This window comes from Gadus macrocephalus, chromosome 11, assembly GCF_031168955.1.
Source record: "Gadus macrocephalus chromosome 11, ASM3116895v1".
Taxonomy (NCBI): domain Eukaryota; kingdom Metazoa; phylum Chordata; class Actinopteri; order Gadiformes; family Gadidae; genus Gadus; species Gadus macrocephalus.
This window is the reverse complement of record NC_082392.1, coordinates 17,786,178-17,803,597: the sequence shown is the minus strand read 5'-3', so window position 1 is coordinate 17,803,597 and position 17,420 is coordinate 17,786,178. Positions and strand designations below refer to the sequence as shown.

General features: G+C 42.0%; 1 protein-coding gene across 11 annotated transcripts in view; it reads right to left on the bottom strand.

Annotated features, from left to right (window-relative positions):
* Positions 1 to 12,314, bottom strand: part of LOC132467743 (trafficking kinesin-binding protein 1-like) — a 36,862-nt gene extending 24,548 nt beyond the window's left edge. For 2 of the 11 annotated variants that reach the window (XM_060065272.1, XM_060065271.1), the window contains exons 1-2: positions 4,743 to 5,230; positions 3,791 to 3,985 (exon numbers count right to left, since the gene is read on the bottom strand). In XM_060065272.1, the coding sequence (XP_059921255.1) occupies positions 3,791 to 3,985; positions 4,743 to 4,758 (211 nt within the window). In that variant the 5' untranslated portion in view covers positions 4,759 to 5,230. Of the gene's footprint in view, positions 1 to 196; positions 3,748 to 3,790; positions 3,986 to 4,742; positions 5,243 to 6,872; positions 7,160 to 12,109 lie in introns of those variants that run through there. The other 9 variants (XR_009528062.1, XR_009528063.1, XM_060065267.1 and 6 more) reach the window with 9 other exon arrangements.
* Between the last annotated feature and the right edge of the window lie 5,106 nt (positions 12,315 to 17,420).

Below are 17,420 nucleotides of genomic sequence, written 5' to 3'. Positions count from 1 at the left end.
GATGACTTGATGAGGTCGTAATCACCAGCATATACATGCAAGTATCATTCCTACAGAGCTCTATGACAGAATCAACAACCCCGGCAGAGTCACATCATTCCAGTTAGAATCTAAACACCTTGCAGTTCGTTTCCACCAGGCAAACGCCTGGTTGGAGTTTCACCTCCTGAAGAAGAGCCATTTTCTTTGCCCTTACCATCAGTGGACTCCTCATAGTACCAGTCACACTCGTAGTAATCCGCCTTGGCGAACCGCTGCCCATGCGCCTGACCCCGCCTGTTCATGGTCACTGGTTTGGATGGGCGCTATGCCGGTTCCAGCTCCAACATGGCACTCAGCAGTATCCCTGCCTGCTGCAGTCGGAACATCCCCCTCCCCTTCCACCGGACGTCTCTGGGGCTCCGTCCTTCTGGTGGCGCCAATTAGCCAGCTGATCCTTCGTGGGAACCTCACCAATCCCAACATGCTTTGCAGCTACCAGCTGGTAGACGCGGGGTCCGTCCCACATGCATCACTGTGCAACGGTGCCATCATAGCGTATGCCCTTCTTTTGCGAGGCACCCTTTGGACGGCAGTGAACGCTGCATATTAATCCCGGTAACATACGGATGCTGCTACGTCCACACTCTGCGCGGTAATTGAGGTCATTATGGGCTGTCACAGGGCGCAGATATCCTCGATAACCTCACAGTCGGTTCACCTGTCCACTTGCCTTCCCCTCTTCTGACGCAAGCTGGCCTCAGACAACATCAGCCGCTGTTACATTAACCATTCCAGTGTTTTCTCTGCTCTTCAGAAGAATGTGTTGGTCCAACTCATCAGTCCTTACATCCATCTGTGATTCATATTGTGGTCCAGCTTTTCTTTTTCCCCAGCAGTGAATCCTCTCCTCTGATGTACGTTGCAGTCGGTACATCAGTTGAGCTATCAAGGGCTGTGAGCTCTTTCATAACACCCTGCACAGTGCCTCACACATGGACCGTCGCATCCCTAACAGTGACTCAATAACTGTAGAGAGTCAGAGAGAGAGAGAGAGAGAGAGAGAGAGAGAGAGAAAGGGGGGTGGGTGGGTTCAGCAGTCACGGGTTTTGCAGTAGAAATGATGCTGTTCATGACTAAGAGGGGTGGGCGGGTTTAGATAGCACACACAGCCAATAGGAGTTGGCTGTGGGTCTGACCGGTGACAGTCTGGCTCTGCCTTCCTTTCGCATGTTTGCTTCACAAACCCCTCCCCCTTTTAACTCCCCTACCTCGTCCTTGTGCATGGTTGCTATGGCGATAGGCTCTGACTCCAGCATGGCTGAAAGCCGTTGCCAGCACACAAAAGGTTGCGTTGGCAGAAGTGATGCAACACAGGATTGCAATCACGTGCACTTCCCTAGCAGGCACATGATCAAAGGCATGCATGCAATGCATCCTATATGGCTGGAAAATGTCTGTAGTTCATAAGAGAATGTGTTAATTGCAGTTATGTATGTTATGGGTAAAATGTGCTGAATAGCCCATTAAAGGAGAACTATGGCTACCACTAGCAAGCAAAAGCTAATAATCTAGCTGCAGCCAAGCCCTGGGTTGTGCATACTTTAAAGATGTCCGGCAGGCCTATATGATTGAAAATGTATTTAACAAATTTAAATGCATATTTTATACATATGTTGTTTTATAAGCTATGAAGCGATAATGGCTGATACTAACTAAGGATTCACTGCCCATTTAAGTTTTCCGCCACTTACAACAGAAGCAGTAAAGCCTGGGTTTGGAAACAGCTTGTGCAACTCCTTGACTGCATTAACGACAATTTCAACATCACATTAAAAAATAGATTTAGGGAGCGGTAAGCAATATTGGTATTTAACATGATTACAATAAACAAAAAAAAATATATATATATATACATTTTGTAATACTAGTACTATACGCTTCTGTTCCGTATGCTGACACGCCCTGCCATGTGGCCGTGACATCATCACAACACGCTACATGGATAAAATGCTGCTCTCTGATTGGTTTGCTTGACTCTCCTCTTGTCTCCCTCTCCCTTCTATCTGTTCCCTGATGCCATTGATATTGGGTGTGTGTACGTTGTGAATGATTTATATACTGTACGTGTGTGTCATACGTACAGTGCGTTGCGTTCATGCATGTGTGTAGCCTATATGATACCCTTGTCTCTTTCAAGAAACCTTAGGGGACACTGCCAAATGTGGAGATATTTAAAGAGTCAAGGTGCTTGTTCACTTCACGGTTCACACGTAGCTTTCGTCGTATCTAATATCAGAGACCAGTCACATGGGTTTTTCCGGTAGTTCGCTTTACAGTGAGGCTCACGTTGTCACCTGACCTCGAGATGTCCGACCACTCTTCCTCAACATAAATCAACACGTGTCCATTAGGCACTATTCACACTGCCCTAGTTGACCCAAGGGATTTTGTGTTTAGTGGGACACATGTGTATGGGTTAAAATAAATATGGTAGTTTACACAAATGTTGAGACTTATTCCTCAAAATGAGGAAAGTTCAGATATGACATCTAACCTTTCTTGCATGTGACACCACCATAGCTCTCAAATAGGACCTCATCAGAACAAAGCATCAACGCAAGATACTGAGTGATTCTCAACCTAAGTTTCATATCGTAGGCCAGCTCCCAGTGAAAATTAAAGTGTCATTTATCAAATCAAAAAAATCATAACAGTTACACATCTCAAAATGTGAATTGTACCAAGAGTACAAATTACACAGAGTGGAAAAAAAATTCAGTACATGTACTGGCCCAAAAGGAAGCTAAGAGATTCATTGTTATTGTTGACTGAACAACTCACTGTACAGTACACATTGTTTAGTTTTGTGTCGTGGCCTTTGCATTTGCTGAAGGCATGTGTGATGTTGACAATAGGGTCGTTGAGGTCAACATACTTCCCCCAACTAAAAGCTATATTTAGACTTAGGCTTTCTCACCTTTTTTCCTTACCCTGTGCAAGCAGATCTTAGAATGCACTCAGAGCTGAATAATTACTCGGACAAACAGTTTTTTCACATTCTTGTGTGTGTGCATCTGTTTTACAGCATGTTTATATACCATCACCTCATGTAAGGACAAGTGAGCGGACAGCTCATGAGGTTGAGGACAAGAACACACATGCATTTGAATTGCAAGCACAAACAGACAGACACTCGCTCACCTACATAAACCAATATACCACACATAAGCTTCATCTTGCCAACTGGCATAGAACACAAGTTAATGTGATAAAGAATGTGATACAGAGTGAGATGTGAGTGAGAGAGAGTGAGACAGAGAGGGACCTAGAAGGTCTCTCGCTCACTCACAGCAGTGTTTGCTGTGGCAACTGTGGGTGGCTGCCACGTGATGTGGACTATCTCTCCCTCTCACCGTTACCCTACACCTTCACCGTCTCAAGGTGAGTGTCATTCTTGTAATTGTAGCCCCCTCACCTTTAATCCTCAACTATTTCACCTAGTTAAAGTCCATGCTTGTATGACAGAAACAATAATGTTCACTGTTCGGTCATTTACCAAACTTTTTAGTCATCAAGCAGACACTTGGATGCAAAGGACATTAGAGATTGAACCCAGTCCCCTTTTAAAACCCTGACCGCTCCGCTATGTGAGTGGCCAGTCCGTGATATAGTTCTCAATCAATCAAGCATCTAGAGCCGGTTTGGATTTTCAGGTCTTCCGAGGGCAGAATCAGTATGTAGCATCGGTTTAAACCCAGCAGTATGGCTTTGTACGGAGCACAGGTGTTTAAAACGTAAAGTCACTCACAGAAGTACTTGAGGGTTTCCTCTATCTGTTCGGTAGTGAGTGGCAGGGCGGTGTCTGGGGTGGTGAGCGGCGTGTGCAGCCAATCATCTTGTTCATAGCCGAAGATGGTGTCCGCCCTCAGCCGGTAGACTGGCAGCTGCTCCTCCAATAGGCTGATGATCTCGAGCTCGGGCAAGTCAGTATTGTTACACACATCTGAAAAAAAGAAAAGAAGAAAAATCGGGTGGGTCAATGAAATAGTCTTTAACTGCTTGCATTAAAATACCAATCAGGCGTAAAACAGTTTCAGTTTTTACTTTGTTGTGCCGACTGAAGAAGTAATTGACGTTGCTCTATAATTAATTGTTCTGTTAATATTGTCCGTGATCATTCTCTTTCCCCTTGTAAGCTTGAACAAAATGTTCCATCATTTTTTGGCTCTACTCATCAGCTTCATCAGTCATCCCACATTGTACAACACGTCAATCAAACACATTTCACTGGGAAGACCTGAATCGTCTCCTATTGGAGAGCCAGAAGGCGTGTTGCTTTGGGGCAGACTATGGTACAAGACACCCCCAGGTGGAGCATGGGAGAACTACACATGTATTTTCCTTTTAAAGCTTATAATTAACACCATTGTATTATGTACAATATAATCATGCTGTAGTCATAACTAAACTATATTATATATATAGTAGAATATGTATTCCTTCAAATCTTTTGTAATATAAATCATACCAGACCCACTGTGTGAAGCACAAGGTTAGTACAATCCTTACCATGCGAAACAAAACCAGCTACAAGCTACAACAAATAAAAAAAGGTTTCTATGGAAACCACGTTTCCGACCTAAACCGCTGTTTCTCCTGGGAACTCCTTAAAAGGGTTCCACTAAAACTGTGGAGTTGGGATAAAAGCTAGGAGTGCCGTGACTCAAGCAGTGTGGTGGAAAATGAAGTCATCCTCTTACCCAACTCTTCAGCCATGAGAACCTCCCTGTGACACTCATCTGTGTAGTACCTTCAAAAGCGATGCTCCCTGCTCCCATATAGCCTTTACTCGATGAATAAAAGTCCCTTATCTAGTTCATAACACCGTCTGCCGGTAGATGTTCACCACTTGTTGCCGCACTGCATGCCAGATTGCGAGACAAAAATGTTCTTTCTTCGCAAACCCCCTCATCAATCACATACTCAAGCTTGGTTTCAATGAAGTTCTTTTAAAAAAAACCCGTTGTTTTTAAAGTTGTTAGCTAGCACGCTAGGCTACACATGCCACTTCCTCAGTTGGGCGGCGTTAGCAGACACACAAAGCGAGATTATACTTGTATGTGTCTCTCTCTGCCCCCGTCTCTCTCCCTGCCCCTTTCCCTCTGTTGGTCCATCTGTTCCGTCTATCCGTCTCTAACAATGCTGTCTCTCATACTGATCTAAATCCAGACCCAATGACTGTGCTGAGATAGGGAAATGCACACACACACACACACACACACACACACACAGAGAGACTACTAAGTATTCGAGGAGAAGAATATAATGTCTACGACAGCAAATACTCAAGAAGATTACTTTTCAACAGCGTCTTTTTAAACGCCACTGTAACAACAGGGTGATTAGGTAGCCGAGTCCAGATTTTGGTTAGAGGCCGGTGTTTGGAAAAGGCAGTGGGGGAAACTGGGTGAACCCGTCCAGATTTTGCATAGCACTACGATTGTTAAGTGCATGTATGTTTACATAATTGTGAGTTTCGTTTCTACTGACCGAGAACAGCACATGCCCATTGGCACACCCAAATGTTAAAAGTCTAATGGAGCTAACCCTTATTCTAAGGTAAAGGCTTCTTAGAAAAAATGAGAGCAAGAACGCGGGTGGGTAATATGTGGTCTTTCCCCTAAGAGTATTTTGATTACACTTTAATCCAGGTTGGAGCACATTTAGTCTATGAGGTTGGATTGCAAATACGGTAAATAATGAAGAGAAACGTTAAGGCATGGAGAAACACTGTTCTACTCTAGATCTTAAAAGAAGCATTAGTTGCTAATAGTAACTGTGTTGTTGCTTATACATAAGGGTGCAGCCACTCAAGGAATTAAAGTTCCCAAGGCAATACATGCTTCCTTCACTTCCCTTCTATTGTATCTACATGGCAAGGGAAGGCAAGTAAGAAAAGATATTTCCAGCAGCAGATAAAAACATTCTGGCAAAATGGGAAATGACTTAATCCTGAGTAGGTTACTCTGTACTGTGTGTATGTGTATATTTGAACAAAACTAGAAGATCAAGACAATCTGAAAAAGGATAAACAAACAGAACACATGTACAATGTCAGCTGTTTTGGACTTAACCAAACAATCCTCAAATGACCTCAATCTTTTCCCAAACAAAAAACAACTACAAACTCCGACCGTCTCATGAAAGTTAAAGTTAAGCACCAATTAAATAACTGAGAGGTATAAAGACAGATGCACGACGCTGATCAGCTTTTATAGCAGTAAACCTTATGAGTAGGACAAGTTCAAGATCAAGTGTAATTATAGACTGGAACAAACGTTTGGTACAAGACCTAGCTAGACCGGTGGTCCACTAGGCCAAGTCTGTGTGCCTTCGAGGTAGTTTGTTATGCATACGGTTTATCGTGATCATCCACGTGGGCTCAAAGACCACATTCTCCCAAAAACATGTTTTCGCGCTAGATTGAGTCAAAAAGGAATACATAGACAGAGCAGAGGTCATGACCTGGGTTTATACCTAAGTATACGCCCTCTTATTGGAACCTCCATCAGAACCATTTAAGACCCAATATAACTAATAATAATATTCATACAAGTAGACTAAGAGTAACATTGATCAACTTCAGCAATAGATCATGAGACTAATTTAACGTTTGCCAACCGTGACACTGTAGTCTCTGAAAAACTGTTTCCAACCTTTCCAAGAGCTTATTTGAACTACAGAATGACCTCATCAACCACCCATGATAGTTTGTTAAAAGGTCGTAGCTGAGACAGAGAGACACAAAAGAGGCACATGCAGAGCATTTATAATCCCATGTGTATACTAGCGCCAAGCTAACAAACCTCCATGCTAAGTTCCATACTCACTCATTGTGGCTTCTGCCCAGACAAAGCAACAGCCTCGCCAGTCTTCCAGTTACATTTTCATTTGCTCCAGAGAAGAAGCAAAGTTGCTCATAACATGGCAGGAAAATGTAGAAAGAGGCATACAGCTCAATGTATCGGTTAACATACAAGGCAGCTGGAGCCTTAGAGCGGCTGAGACACTAACACAGCGAGAGAAAGAGTAGGAGAAGAGACCCAGGCCAAACTAGTTGGCCATGCCTGACATGCCGATGACGATACTCACATGGGCCGCCCAGTTTGGCCACCCCCCCCCCCAACCCCCCTCTCTCTTTCTCTCTCCCTTTCTTACATCCACACAGACACACACACATATACACACATACTCACAGCTGGAACTCTCCCAACACAGCTACACAAACTTTACTGTTCTCTCTCCCTCTCAACCCCTCTCTCCCTCCCTCTTCTTCCAGCCATCTCCCTGTTCTCTACGGTTGTGTAAACACAAGTAACGGCTGGCCCGAAGGCACAGTTAACTGTTTCATAATCCGCCTTTCAAGAACTGGAAGTACTTGAAAAAGAGCCTCCGATCCAGCCACTTAAACTTCCTGTTGCATTCTCCCAAAAACAAGTGATTTAAGATAACTTGTGTCACGCAACACAATGATACCCAACTGTTTGGACATTGTAAAGTGTCATATGTGTTTTAAAGGAAACTGCCACAAAAGGAATCCCTCAATCAGCACATTAAACAATATCAGGTGTGGCATCTTGGATATTCATACCTCAGGTTATGCCAAGTTCAATTTTAGATCCAGTTCTACATGTAGAAATGCCTGTTGGCGACTGCAAGAGCAACAGGTGATGATATATGGTGGCTTTAACGGCCTTCAAGGTACACTGGTGCAACAAATGCCATATCGAGGCGATGATGCATGGAATTTTCCAGTAGACATTGGGAAACGGAAAGACCATGGCCATAAATGTATGCACACATAGAGACTTCAATCATACTCTGCTGCTCTTTCAGATTCAGATTCAGATTCAGATTCAGCTTTAATGGCCAGGTTTGCGAACAAACGAGGAATTTGACTTCGGTCCCTTAGCTCTCTATGTACAACACTTAACCTACACAACACACAACCTATTGTTAATATCTAAAAAAGAGAAAAACACAAAACAGAAAACAGTACAAAAAAATAAATAAATATAAATAAACGGTTAAGTATACAGAATAACAATACAATACAATAAATAACAATAATTATAATAATATAATAAAATAGAGGGTGGGGGCTAATTCTGAGCGTTCAACAGAGAGACTGCTTGGGGAAAGAAGCTGACTTTGTGTCGGCTGGTTTTGGCAAACAGTGACCTGTATCGCCTGCCCGAGGGTAGGAGGTTGAACATTTTGTGACCAGGATGTGAGGGATCTAGGGCGATTCTTGTTGCCCTTTTCTTGACCCTGGACTGGTACAGGTCCTCAATGGTGGGAAGGTCAGCTGCAATGATCTTCTCCGCAGCCCGTATTGTCCGTTGCAGTCTGGCCCTGTCCCGTTTGGTGGCTGACCCAAACCAGACAGTGATCGAGGTGCAGATGACAGACTGGATGATGGCTGAGTAGAAGGTGGTCAGCAGCTCTTTAGGCAGATTAAACTTCCTTAGTTGTCGCAGGAAGTATAACCTCTGCTGGGCCTTTTTCTGGACAGAATAAATGTGGGGACACCATTTTAGGTCCTGTGAAATGGTTGTACCTAGGAACCTAAAGGAATCGACAGTGGACACTGTGTCGTTCTGGATGGTGAGGGGGGGGAGTGGGGGGGGACTTCTCCTTCTTTTGGCATTCTAATGACTGTGACTTGGTATGAGGAGCCTTGAATAAACACTATGGCGATCAGCCTGGATGGCTGAGTCGATCCATGCTGTAAGCACAAATATGCCATCCCTTACATCAGCATTTAAACTACACAATTTGTGTTGTTTAATCATTTAGCAGACGCTTTAAAAAAAAAAAAAGCATTAAATAAGACAGGTAGGATCACAAGGATGTGCACAAGTACCCTCCAAAGGATTTCAGATGGGAAGTCAAACACTAGACTATCCTTGCCCCGTATTCATGCGCTTCTTTGGAAACTCTCGAGACTTTGCTGTGCGGAAATCCAAAGAGACATCATTATTTTCTTAGACGCTGAAACCATCTTGACAAATAATCATTCCACTGTGGAAGACACTTAGTTTGGTTGAACGATGTCTTCACCAGGTGTGCATGCTTTATGTACTGAGTTGAAGCCACAACACAGCAGGCAGGTGTACCCATTTAAAGGCCCACTATGCAACTTTTTTAGCCAAAATTACATTAAGTATGCAGGTTGAGAGTTATGCTGATGGTTCTGCATCCATTTCTGGGTCGATTGGTGGGTGTGTCATTTACCCATGTCGCCTCTCCAGTGAAAAAGCGCATATGCAACTTGCTCTGTTCGGACCGACACAATCCGGATGTGACGCAGCGGATATCCTCGAAAATGTAGTCAGATTGTAGTTTCGAAAATGCTTTACGGCACAGACACACACCCAAACATGGCACCGGCTAGATATAAACAGCCAGTTGCGAGGCAATTGTTGCATTCATCATGGATAAATCGACTGATAAGGGACCCAAGAGGCGACCGTCGGTGGAACAAAAGAAGAATGGACCAGAAAAGAGATCAGACACGAGTGAAAGGGGAACTATGCAACTTTTTTGGCTTGATTTACCTTAATATAACAGGCTAAGAGTCATTGCGATGGTTCTATTATACATTTTTGTTCGATTGTTCGTTGTTTCGACTCACCCTTGCGCATCTTGGCGGAGAAAAGGAATATGTTTCTGCCGGCGACCCGCCGCCCACTCTCGCGGGAGTCTCGGGATTTGCTTTACGGCACAGACCCCCAAACACGGAACCGGCGCGATATAAACACAAGTCACTAAGGGATTGTTATATTCATCATAGATCAGCCGACTAAAAAGAGACAGAGAAACCCAAGGTCGGAGGAACAGAAGAAGAGAAAAGGGAGACTGACCGGCAGAGAGGCCGGACACAAGTAAACGTTGGGCAAGCTTTTCAGGAATAGTGTGAACTGAAAGAAAAAGAAGACTGCAAATCAGACGCCGACTCGGCCGTGTTGCTTTTGAAATTGAAAGTACCCTTGGGTGGCCTTTGTCTTCGTGGTATTCTTGATGTTGATAGTCTCTGTACAAATGTGTTTGCTCAACCATTTTGTTGTGAGCCCTGTAAAAATTGTTTTCTCGACCGTTTTGTTGTGAGCCCTGTATGTTTCTAGCTTGCTTGGTTGCAACCATATAAACACCTTTGTTTCCATGGGTGTTTTGCTGTTCGTCTGTCTCGTCCCCCAGATACAGACTGAATCCCCAAATCCAGGTTCTTGTTTATTTAGATTATTATGTTGGCCAAACATTTTACACTGATTGTTCTGTTCAACCGAAGATAAAACAATTATAATCTAGGATATAAATTCTCCCCGTCAACTATAAAAAAGGATGGATTTATGTTTATTGCAATACAAATACACCCTTTTAAAAATGTATAACCTTGCCTACACTTTATGAACATCTATTTCGGACATGGCTCCACGCATTCGCCGGCTTATTTGAAAACAAATGCACATGGCTCGCGTAGAAGTGCATGGGGAAGGGTCGTCAACGAGTTGTTACGACAGTGTTGTGAAATATCTACTACGAAGCTGTAGGGGGCGTTGTGTAGAGAAATGTGCGTGCCAAAACCAAGAAAACAGAAGAAGAAATGCCCGAAGTTGCATAGTGGGCCTTTAAGTGGCCATGGAGTGAGATTCACTCCAGCAGAGATACAAGATTATGCGGCGGCACACTTATGCATTTATTGTGCCATATGTCCACTACAGGGTAACATTAGGCCTTTCAGTCAGGTTAGGCTGAGGGCTAGGGTTCCCTGTTTCGCGGGTTATGTTAATGTATAATGCAAGTTGCATGAGACATTAGGGAATGAGTAAAAGACAGAAAGGCTGATTAGGTAATTCAAACTCTGACTCAATCTGAATTTCTGCCAATAACACTGAAGGCCTGTACTATACTGATCTAGGACAAAATAATGTCAAAACAATTGCATGAAATTCTCTGCAAAAAAACAAAGAAAGTCTTCCCCAAGCACACACACACACACACACACACACACACACACACACACACACACACACACACACACACACACACACACACACACACACACACACACACACACACACACACAGTGTGTTGCATTTATTAGAACTCTTCTTTCCCAACTGTACTACTGACCCAATTCTTTATTTTACCACTGGTAGAACCACAGCAAATTTCCCCCCAACCCCCTATCATCATTAATCTCAGAATTGATCCATTAAACTTTTCAGAACGCACAAACACATATGCACTCGCAAAGACAAAGATGAGAGAGTCTGACGAATATAGTATTGTAGCGAGCGGTAAGGGAAATGATCTCCACAGTATAAATTAAACTTTACTGTTGTAGGAACAAAATAGGTACCAGCAGATGGCACTAATTACTTAATAACACATCAGTAACTTATGTTACGCTATCCATGTCTTGTCAAATAAGCCTTCATTACAGGAATGCCCAGAATATACGCTGACCATCTAAAAGTGTTGTAAATTTACGAATTATAATATACTAAACCACAATTGAGAGTTTAAAGGCACCCTTTAATATAATAAAAATAACAATAAACAAAACATAATATAAGGTCATCTCCAGCCAAATCTTGAGGTAGAGGGAGTTACATTCGAGGAAAAACGAGAAAAAAGAGAACCCTAGGAAGACTTGTATCCTATGTACATTGACAACAAAAAGTACATTTGTATCCGATGTGGATGATGTGGGATGTTCCCAAGAGTTCTGCCAAGAACTCTCGGGAGAGGAGGCAAATATAAATGGGGTCACAGGGAAAGGTCAGTTTCTCACAACACACACCCACACACACAAACACACACACATGCGCGTGTGTGTGGTTTGGGGGTGTGTGTCTACTGTCCACACAACAGTCGTATACTGTGTCTGGGAAAGGAATATGTCTCGGCACATTCCATGCAACATCATTTTAATGTTGTTCAACGCACCAATCAACTTAACGCAATTAATTAATTGATTCACTGACAACCTCGCCCGAATATCAGAACCGTAATACATAAGCTGGGTGTCAGTGAACAAGGAGACAGTGTTTGACCTTACCTGTAATCGTTTCAGCGTCTCTGTACTGGGCTGTGCACTCCGGGGGCGTGGCCTCAGCGACATACTGCTCTTCGCAGCTGGCCGTGCTGAGCCCTGGACTAGAGAGCCAGAGCCTGTGTTTGCAGAACCGCTCAGGGGGCGGGGTCGATGAGCCAGACCAGGTGGGTGGAGGCGGAGCGTGCAGGTCCAGCTTGGCACCGATTGGTCACTGATCGACAGCAGCACTAGCCATTTATGAAAGTCAGAGGGTCAGTGAGTGTTTCCCGTGATATCCTTCTTGGAACAAGAAGCTGTTCCAGAAGTCACTCGTCCAGAAGTCACACATCTGAAAAGAGGAAAAGAAGTCTAGTGAATGATCAGTCACTTGTTAAACACTAACACGTGTCATGTCCTACTGTATGGTTTGATCCATGCCCACATGACAAGCTGTGGTCAACAAACTACAAACTGCGGGTCGTAGGGGGACACAGTGGGTCACTCACGAGATCATGGCCACAATACACTTCAATTGCATATTTGAAGGCTGAAAAGGGGAATACTGTAACCATGAACAGCACCCCTAGAAAAACAATTATATATTTTTGACATTGTAAGGAGATGTAATGCTTATTAGGCATCAAATATTTTGTTGGTCGTGGGCCAAAAGTAGTGTCAGCCCCCCAAAGCGTATGATTTGATGAAACAGTAAAACCTTTACCTTTAACCATTGCATTATAGCAGCCGGTACCAAATCATTCTTGAGACATTATACACCAGTGCCACGTAGACTAGGGTTTACTACTCCATTTTACAACACCACCAACATCGCCAACAAACACAATTATTACAATGCTCTCACAAGTACAGGATAGGATAGGTGAGCAAATGTGTTTTAATAATTTACCGAGGACTTTTTGAAAAATGTATATGAATATGCTTCCTGTAACGTTGGTCATTATAGAGTTTGCTATTATCTAACTCAGTGGTTTTGAACATTCGACATGAGGTGGACCATTATATTGTCATCTAGACCTTTAATGGACCACCTCCAACAGTAAAAATAGATAAACATACAGTGACTGAGCAAAGAGTGACAGTCCCCCCTAAGACTTGCTAGAAGACAAAATGAGTGGAAAATGCTGTTTATGGTCCAAGTGTGTTTATTTAGCAAACACAAAGCAACACAAAACAGAAATCAAAAAACATACCAGTGGAAAATTTAGGACGGAAACCACAAGGCAGAATAAAATCCCAGGTACCACCTACAGTACCCTCATGCAAGTTGAAAAACCCTGATCCAACGATCCATTGTGTTTATCAAAAAATAAGTGCATTCAATGTCAAGGAAGGGCTTCCTGGCATTGTGTGTGTGTGTGTGTGTGTGTGTGTGTGTGTGTGTGCGTGCGTGGCTAATGGAGTATTTGTTGGTACGTTGAGTGAGTTATTTCAGAGTGACTGAATATGACCACAACATGTTGTCATATTGTATACAGAGACAAAACCAAGAATGTTTTAAAACCAGTGTTATCCAAGACAGTCTCTCACGACCATAGGAGTAAGCACACTGTAAAGTATGTATAAACAGTTGTTGTTACTGGGAATAACAGAAACAATTATGAACAAAACGCAAAGGCATTCATTACCAGCATTTCCTTCACACCAAGAACAATCGAGCCCAAAATCTAACTTTGGCAGGTTCTATGTGGTTTTATGAGGTTAACATTATCTCGAATAGTCTTTCACTTTCAGGAATCTGAACTTTGAACACAAATAATTGGTTTGGATTAATCAGTGTGTTGTACCTTTCCTTACCCTAGTTTCGTGGAAATAGTAATCGTACTGAATTCCTTGTTGTGTAGATACCTATAACTGCCTTGCAGCCTTGCTTGCAGCCTTGCAGACATGACAACTTCACCCGTAAGGTATAACAAATTAATTTGGTCTCTCTTGCCATGGCTGACTTCAGCCATGGCCAATCCTAAAATCTCCACGATGGTCACTTCCCCTCAATTTGGTTCCTTTGTTTATACTGCCGATGATGTGAAAGTTTCCGCTAAGAATCATGTACACCCATCGTAACATTGGCAATATGCTTGTTAAATCGCTGCCTGTATCTTCCCATTATCCTGCTTTTATATTAGTACCAAGCAGAGGAAGGTCAGACAAAATGTATTAATGTACAATTGATCTAATGAGTCTCTCAATATCCTGTTAATTTCAAGTACGTATGCGATCAATATAGGATCAATAACGTGCACTCATCAGAAACATGGCCTAAGTAGGCTAGGAAAGAACATTGAAGAGGGCACTACTGACTCAAATCATCTATCAGAATTAGCCTAGGTATCCTAAATACTTTAGTTTAGGATTCAGAGAGGACTCCTCATTTTGATTTGTCAAAGGATAGACTACATATATTTGTAGTAATCGAATTACAGTTTGAAAATGCATTGACTAATTGACGGCTTATTAACATACTCTAGCATTTTTTAATGAAAAACATGATACAATTTCAGAGTAAAAGATAGGCTGAAGAGGATGTGACGATGATGGGATAGAGAGTGGTAACCAGATAGGAGGTCAAGGATAGGAGGCAGCCGTGATGGGTTAAAAGCCTTTGTGTGATCTCAAGGGATGGAGTGCCCTTTGAACTATGGATTCTATATTGACAAGTAAATGCTTCATTCATCTCACAAGTCAGACTTTACATTCATATATTTAGTCTAATGGCAGACAAGCTCAAATCTGGGTGAACTGGGTGTTTCACTTTCTTTAGATTCACATCTATTTTGAACAATGTTGTTTATCTAATCCTAATTAGTTTGCAATTGTTGGTTTCCGACCCAGGTTAGATGCAGGCACTCTGCCCAGAAGTTCAGCCATAACATAATAGTAGTAACGTAATCTTGACATAATTTAGACTAATTTAGTCCTCCCCTCTAAAGGCCTAAATAACAGATGATTGCCAATGAATCGTTGGATTGCTTAGAGACATTTAAACATGATAGATTGCCAATTTGACAGATTAAGTTAGTGTTAAGTCATTTTTCCCCCACACAATGAATCCTAGAGTGGATTAGTCTGCTGGCACCAAATAATAGGTTGACATATGCACTCCTAAATCGTTCACCATGCCAAAGGGGGTACTCTATCCAAAAGCTATGAGTCAATATCACAATACAGAGTACATCCAAGAGCATGTTTGTAGATATACTGGATAAACAACACAGAACACAATATTGTGGACCAAATTCGTCCTCAGGGATGGAAGGGGGTGAAGACTTCAGTATAGTAACCACATTACTCAGCAGCTTGTAATTCATGATTGTATTGGGTCTCCGGTCAGATAGCTAAGGCAATGCATTATTGCCACACTGAACGTGCAACTCAATGCATCCACGTTGTAATAGCCAGACAAGGACTGAGAGATTCAATGGGAACCTAGCCTCCATTGGTTAAAATGGACAAATCATCTCACTCCTTTGTTTTCTCCTGTTACTTCTCTGGTATATGTAAAGCAGTAAGTTCAGAATTATATTTCATGTTTTCTTGAAGATTTGTTTCCTGTGTGTGCGAGTGCAGCTTTTCAATAACCAGTTGACTTTAATCTAATAAAACACAAAAAAATACATAAAATGCAAAAGCCATGCAAAAAAAGGTTTATAACGAAATAATACTTCCAACATGTTTTTGAGAGCAGTAACGTTGATCTACTCAAGGAAAAGGGAAGTTGGACACACACAGTATACATTTCAAAACTTCGCATGAGACCGAAATGTTAAAATAAAGAGGAAAATCAAAGGTGTAATGTTATTACTAATAACTAAAGTGTCATACACTAAAAGTAACGTTAGTGCTTTTTTTCTAGCAAGCCGGTGTCATTTCCACCTGCTGTGTCCCCCTACAGTACGCAACTGCCAAACTAATACCTATAGCATAATTCACATGGGATGGATATATCTGTAAAGGGCATCTTACCAATTCAGCAGTCACAACAGGAGTCAGGAGTCTATGCAGTGCAAAATAGTCCTTTGGAAATAAATGTAGGACGAAGTCCAGGATAGATGCAGCGTCCGACACGTTCCGCACAGGCGTAGTTAATGTGATCTTTGATCCACAAGTAGTTAAAAGTATTCAAGAGAGTACTTATGAGTATTTAATTATCAGTGAAAACGATAAAGAAAAAGAGGAAACTCACGTGTACATCAAGCCACAAGTATGAAGTATAGAAAGACACGCGTTTCTATCAGATACACTTCGGAAAATCCGTTACCTCATTTGTAGGCTGGCTGGAGTTATATGGGACACAGGCCAACGGACAAAACCCGGAAGTGTTGTTTATCAACGGGGCTCAATCATGGACATAAAAAGAAGGCTCAATCCGTTTTTGTTCTGAACGCAGCCCGTTCTTTCGCACAAACAATGCCATTGGAAACACGTCTAAAAGCACTGATGAATGCATATGCAACCCAGTTCCTGTTAGCGACTCTTGTTCTGAAGGAGCAGAACGGAAGTGTCTGCGTGTGGGTAGCTGTTTTGACTCTGTTGTGAGCGCTGGATTTAAAGTGGATTGCCCCGTTCAGTGAATGGAGTTAACCGATTCTTCTTTTATATATTACCCAAGTATAGGTATCAATAAAACGCTCGGTTACACGTATATTTTTTATTTTCACATGTTAAAGTAATTATCACCTACAAAACAAATCCTATATTGATGAAAGCCCCCACCCCCACCCCTAAGGTTTATTAGCTCACGTTAGCCATCAATCTAAAAGCCACAAATATTATCTGATCAACCTTTGTACATTAGATTATTATTCATAGATTAGAAAACAAAAGGATATCGTTAATACTTGGGAATAACATGGGAATGAATGAAAAAGACAGCGTTTACAGGAAGTGCGTCATTATTGCGCATCTAGGACGAGTCAATCTAGCGCATGGACATATTATAGACATTTAACAAAACAAATAGGCTATATATAATATCTAAAATACATTATTTGAATACGCCCCAAATTACAACTAATATATCACTCTATAACGAAGAACTTTGTACATAATATACCTTATTAGGCTTAATGACATTTAACAAAACAAATACAAAAAACCCTAACCCTAACAAATACATTATCTGAAAACGCCCCAAATTACAAATAATATATTTTATTGATACTGATAGACCAACGATTTCATCATTTTAAACTGCACTTCAATATAAAAATATAAAAATAATATTAGCAATAACGCCTCGTTTCCACATACGTACATTCTCGTATGCGATTCAACCGTCTCCGACCGAAAGTCCATTCATTCCTATGTGATTCTCCGT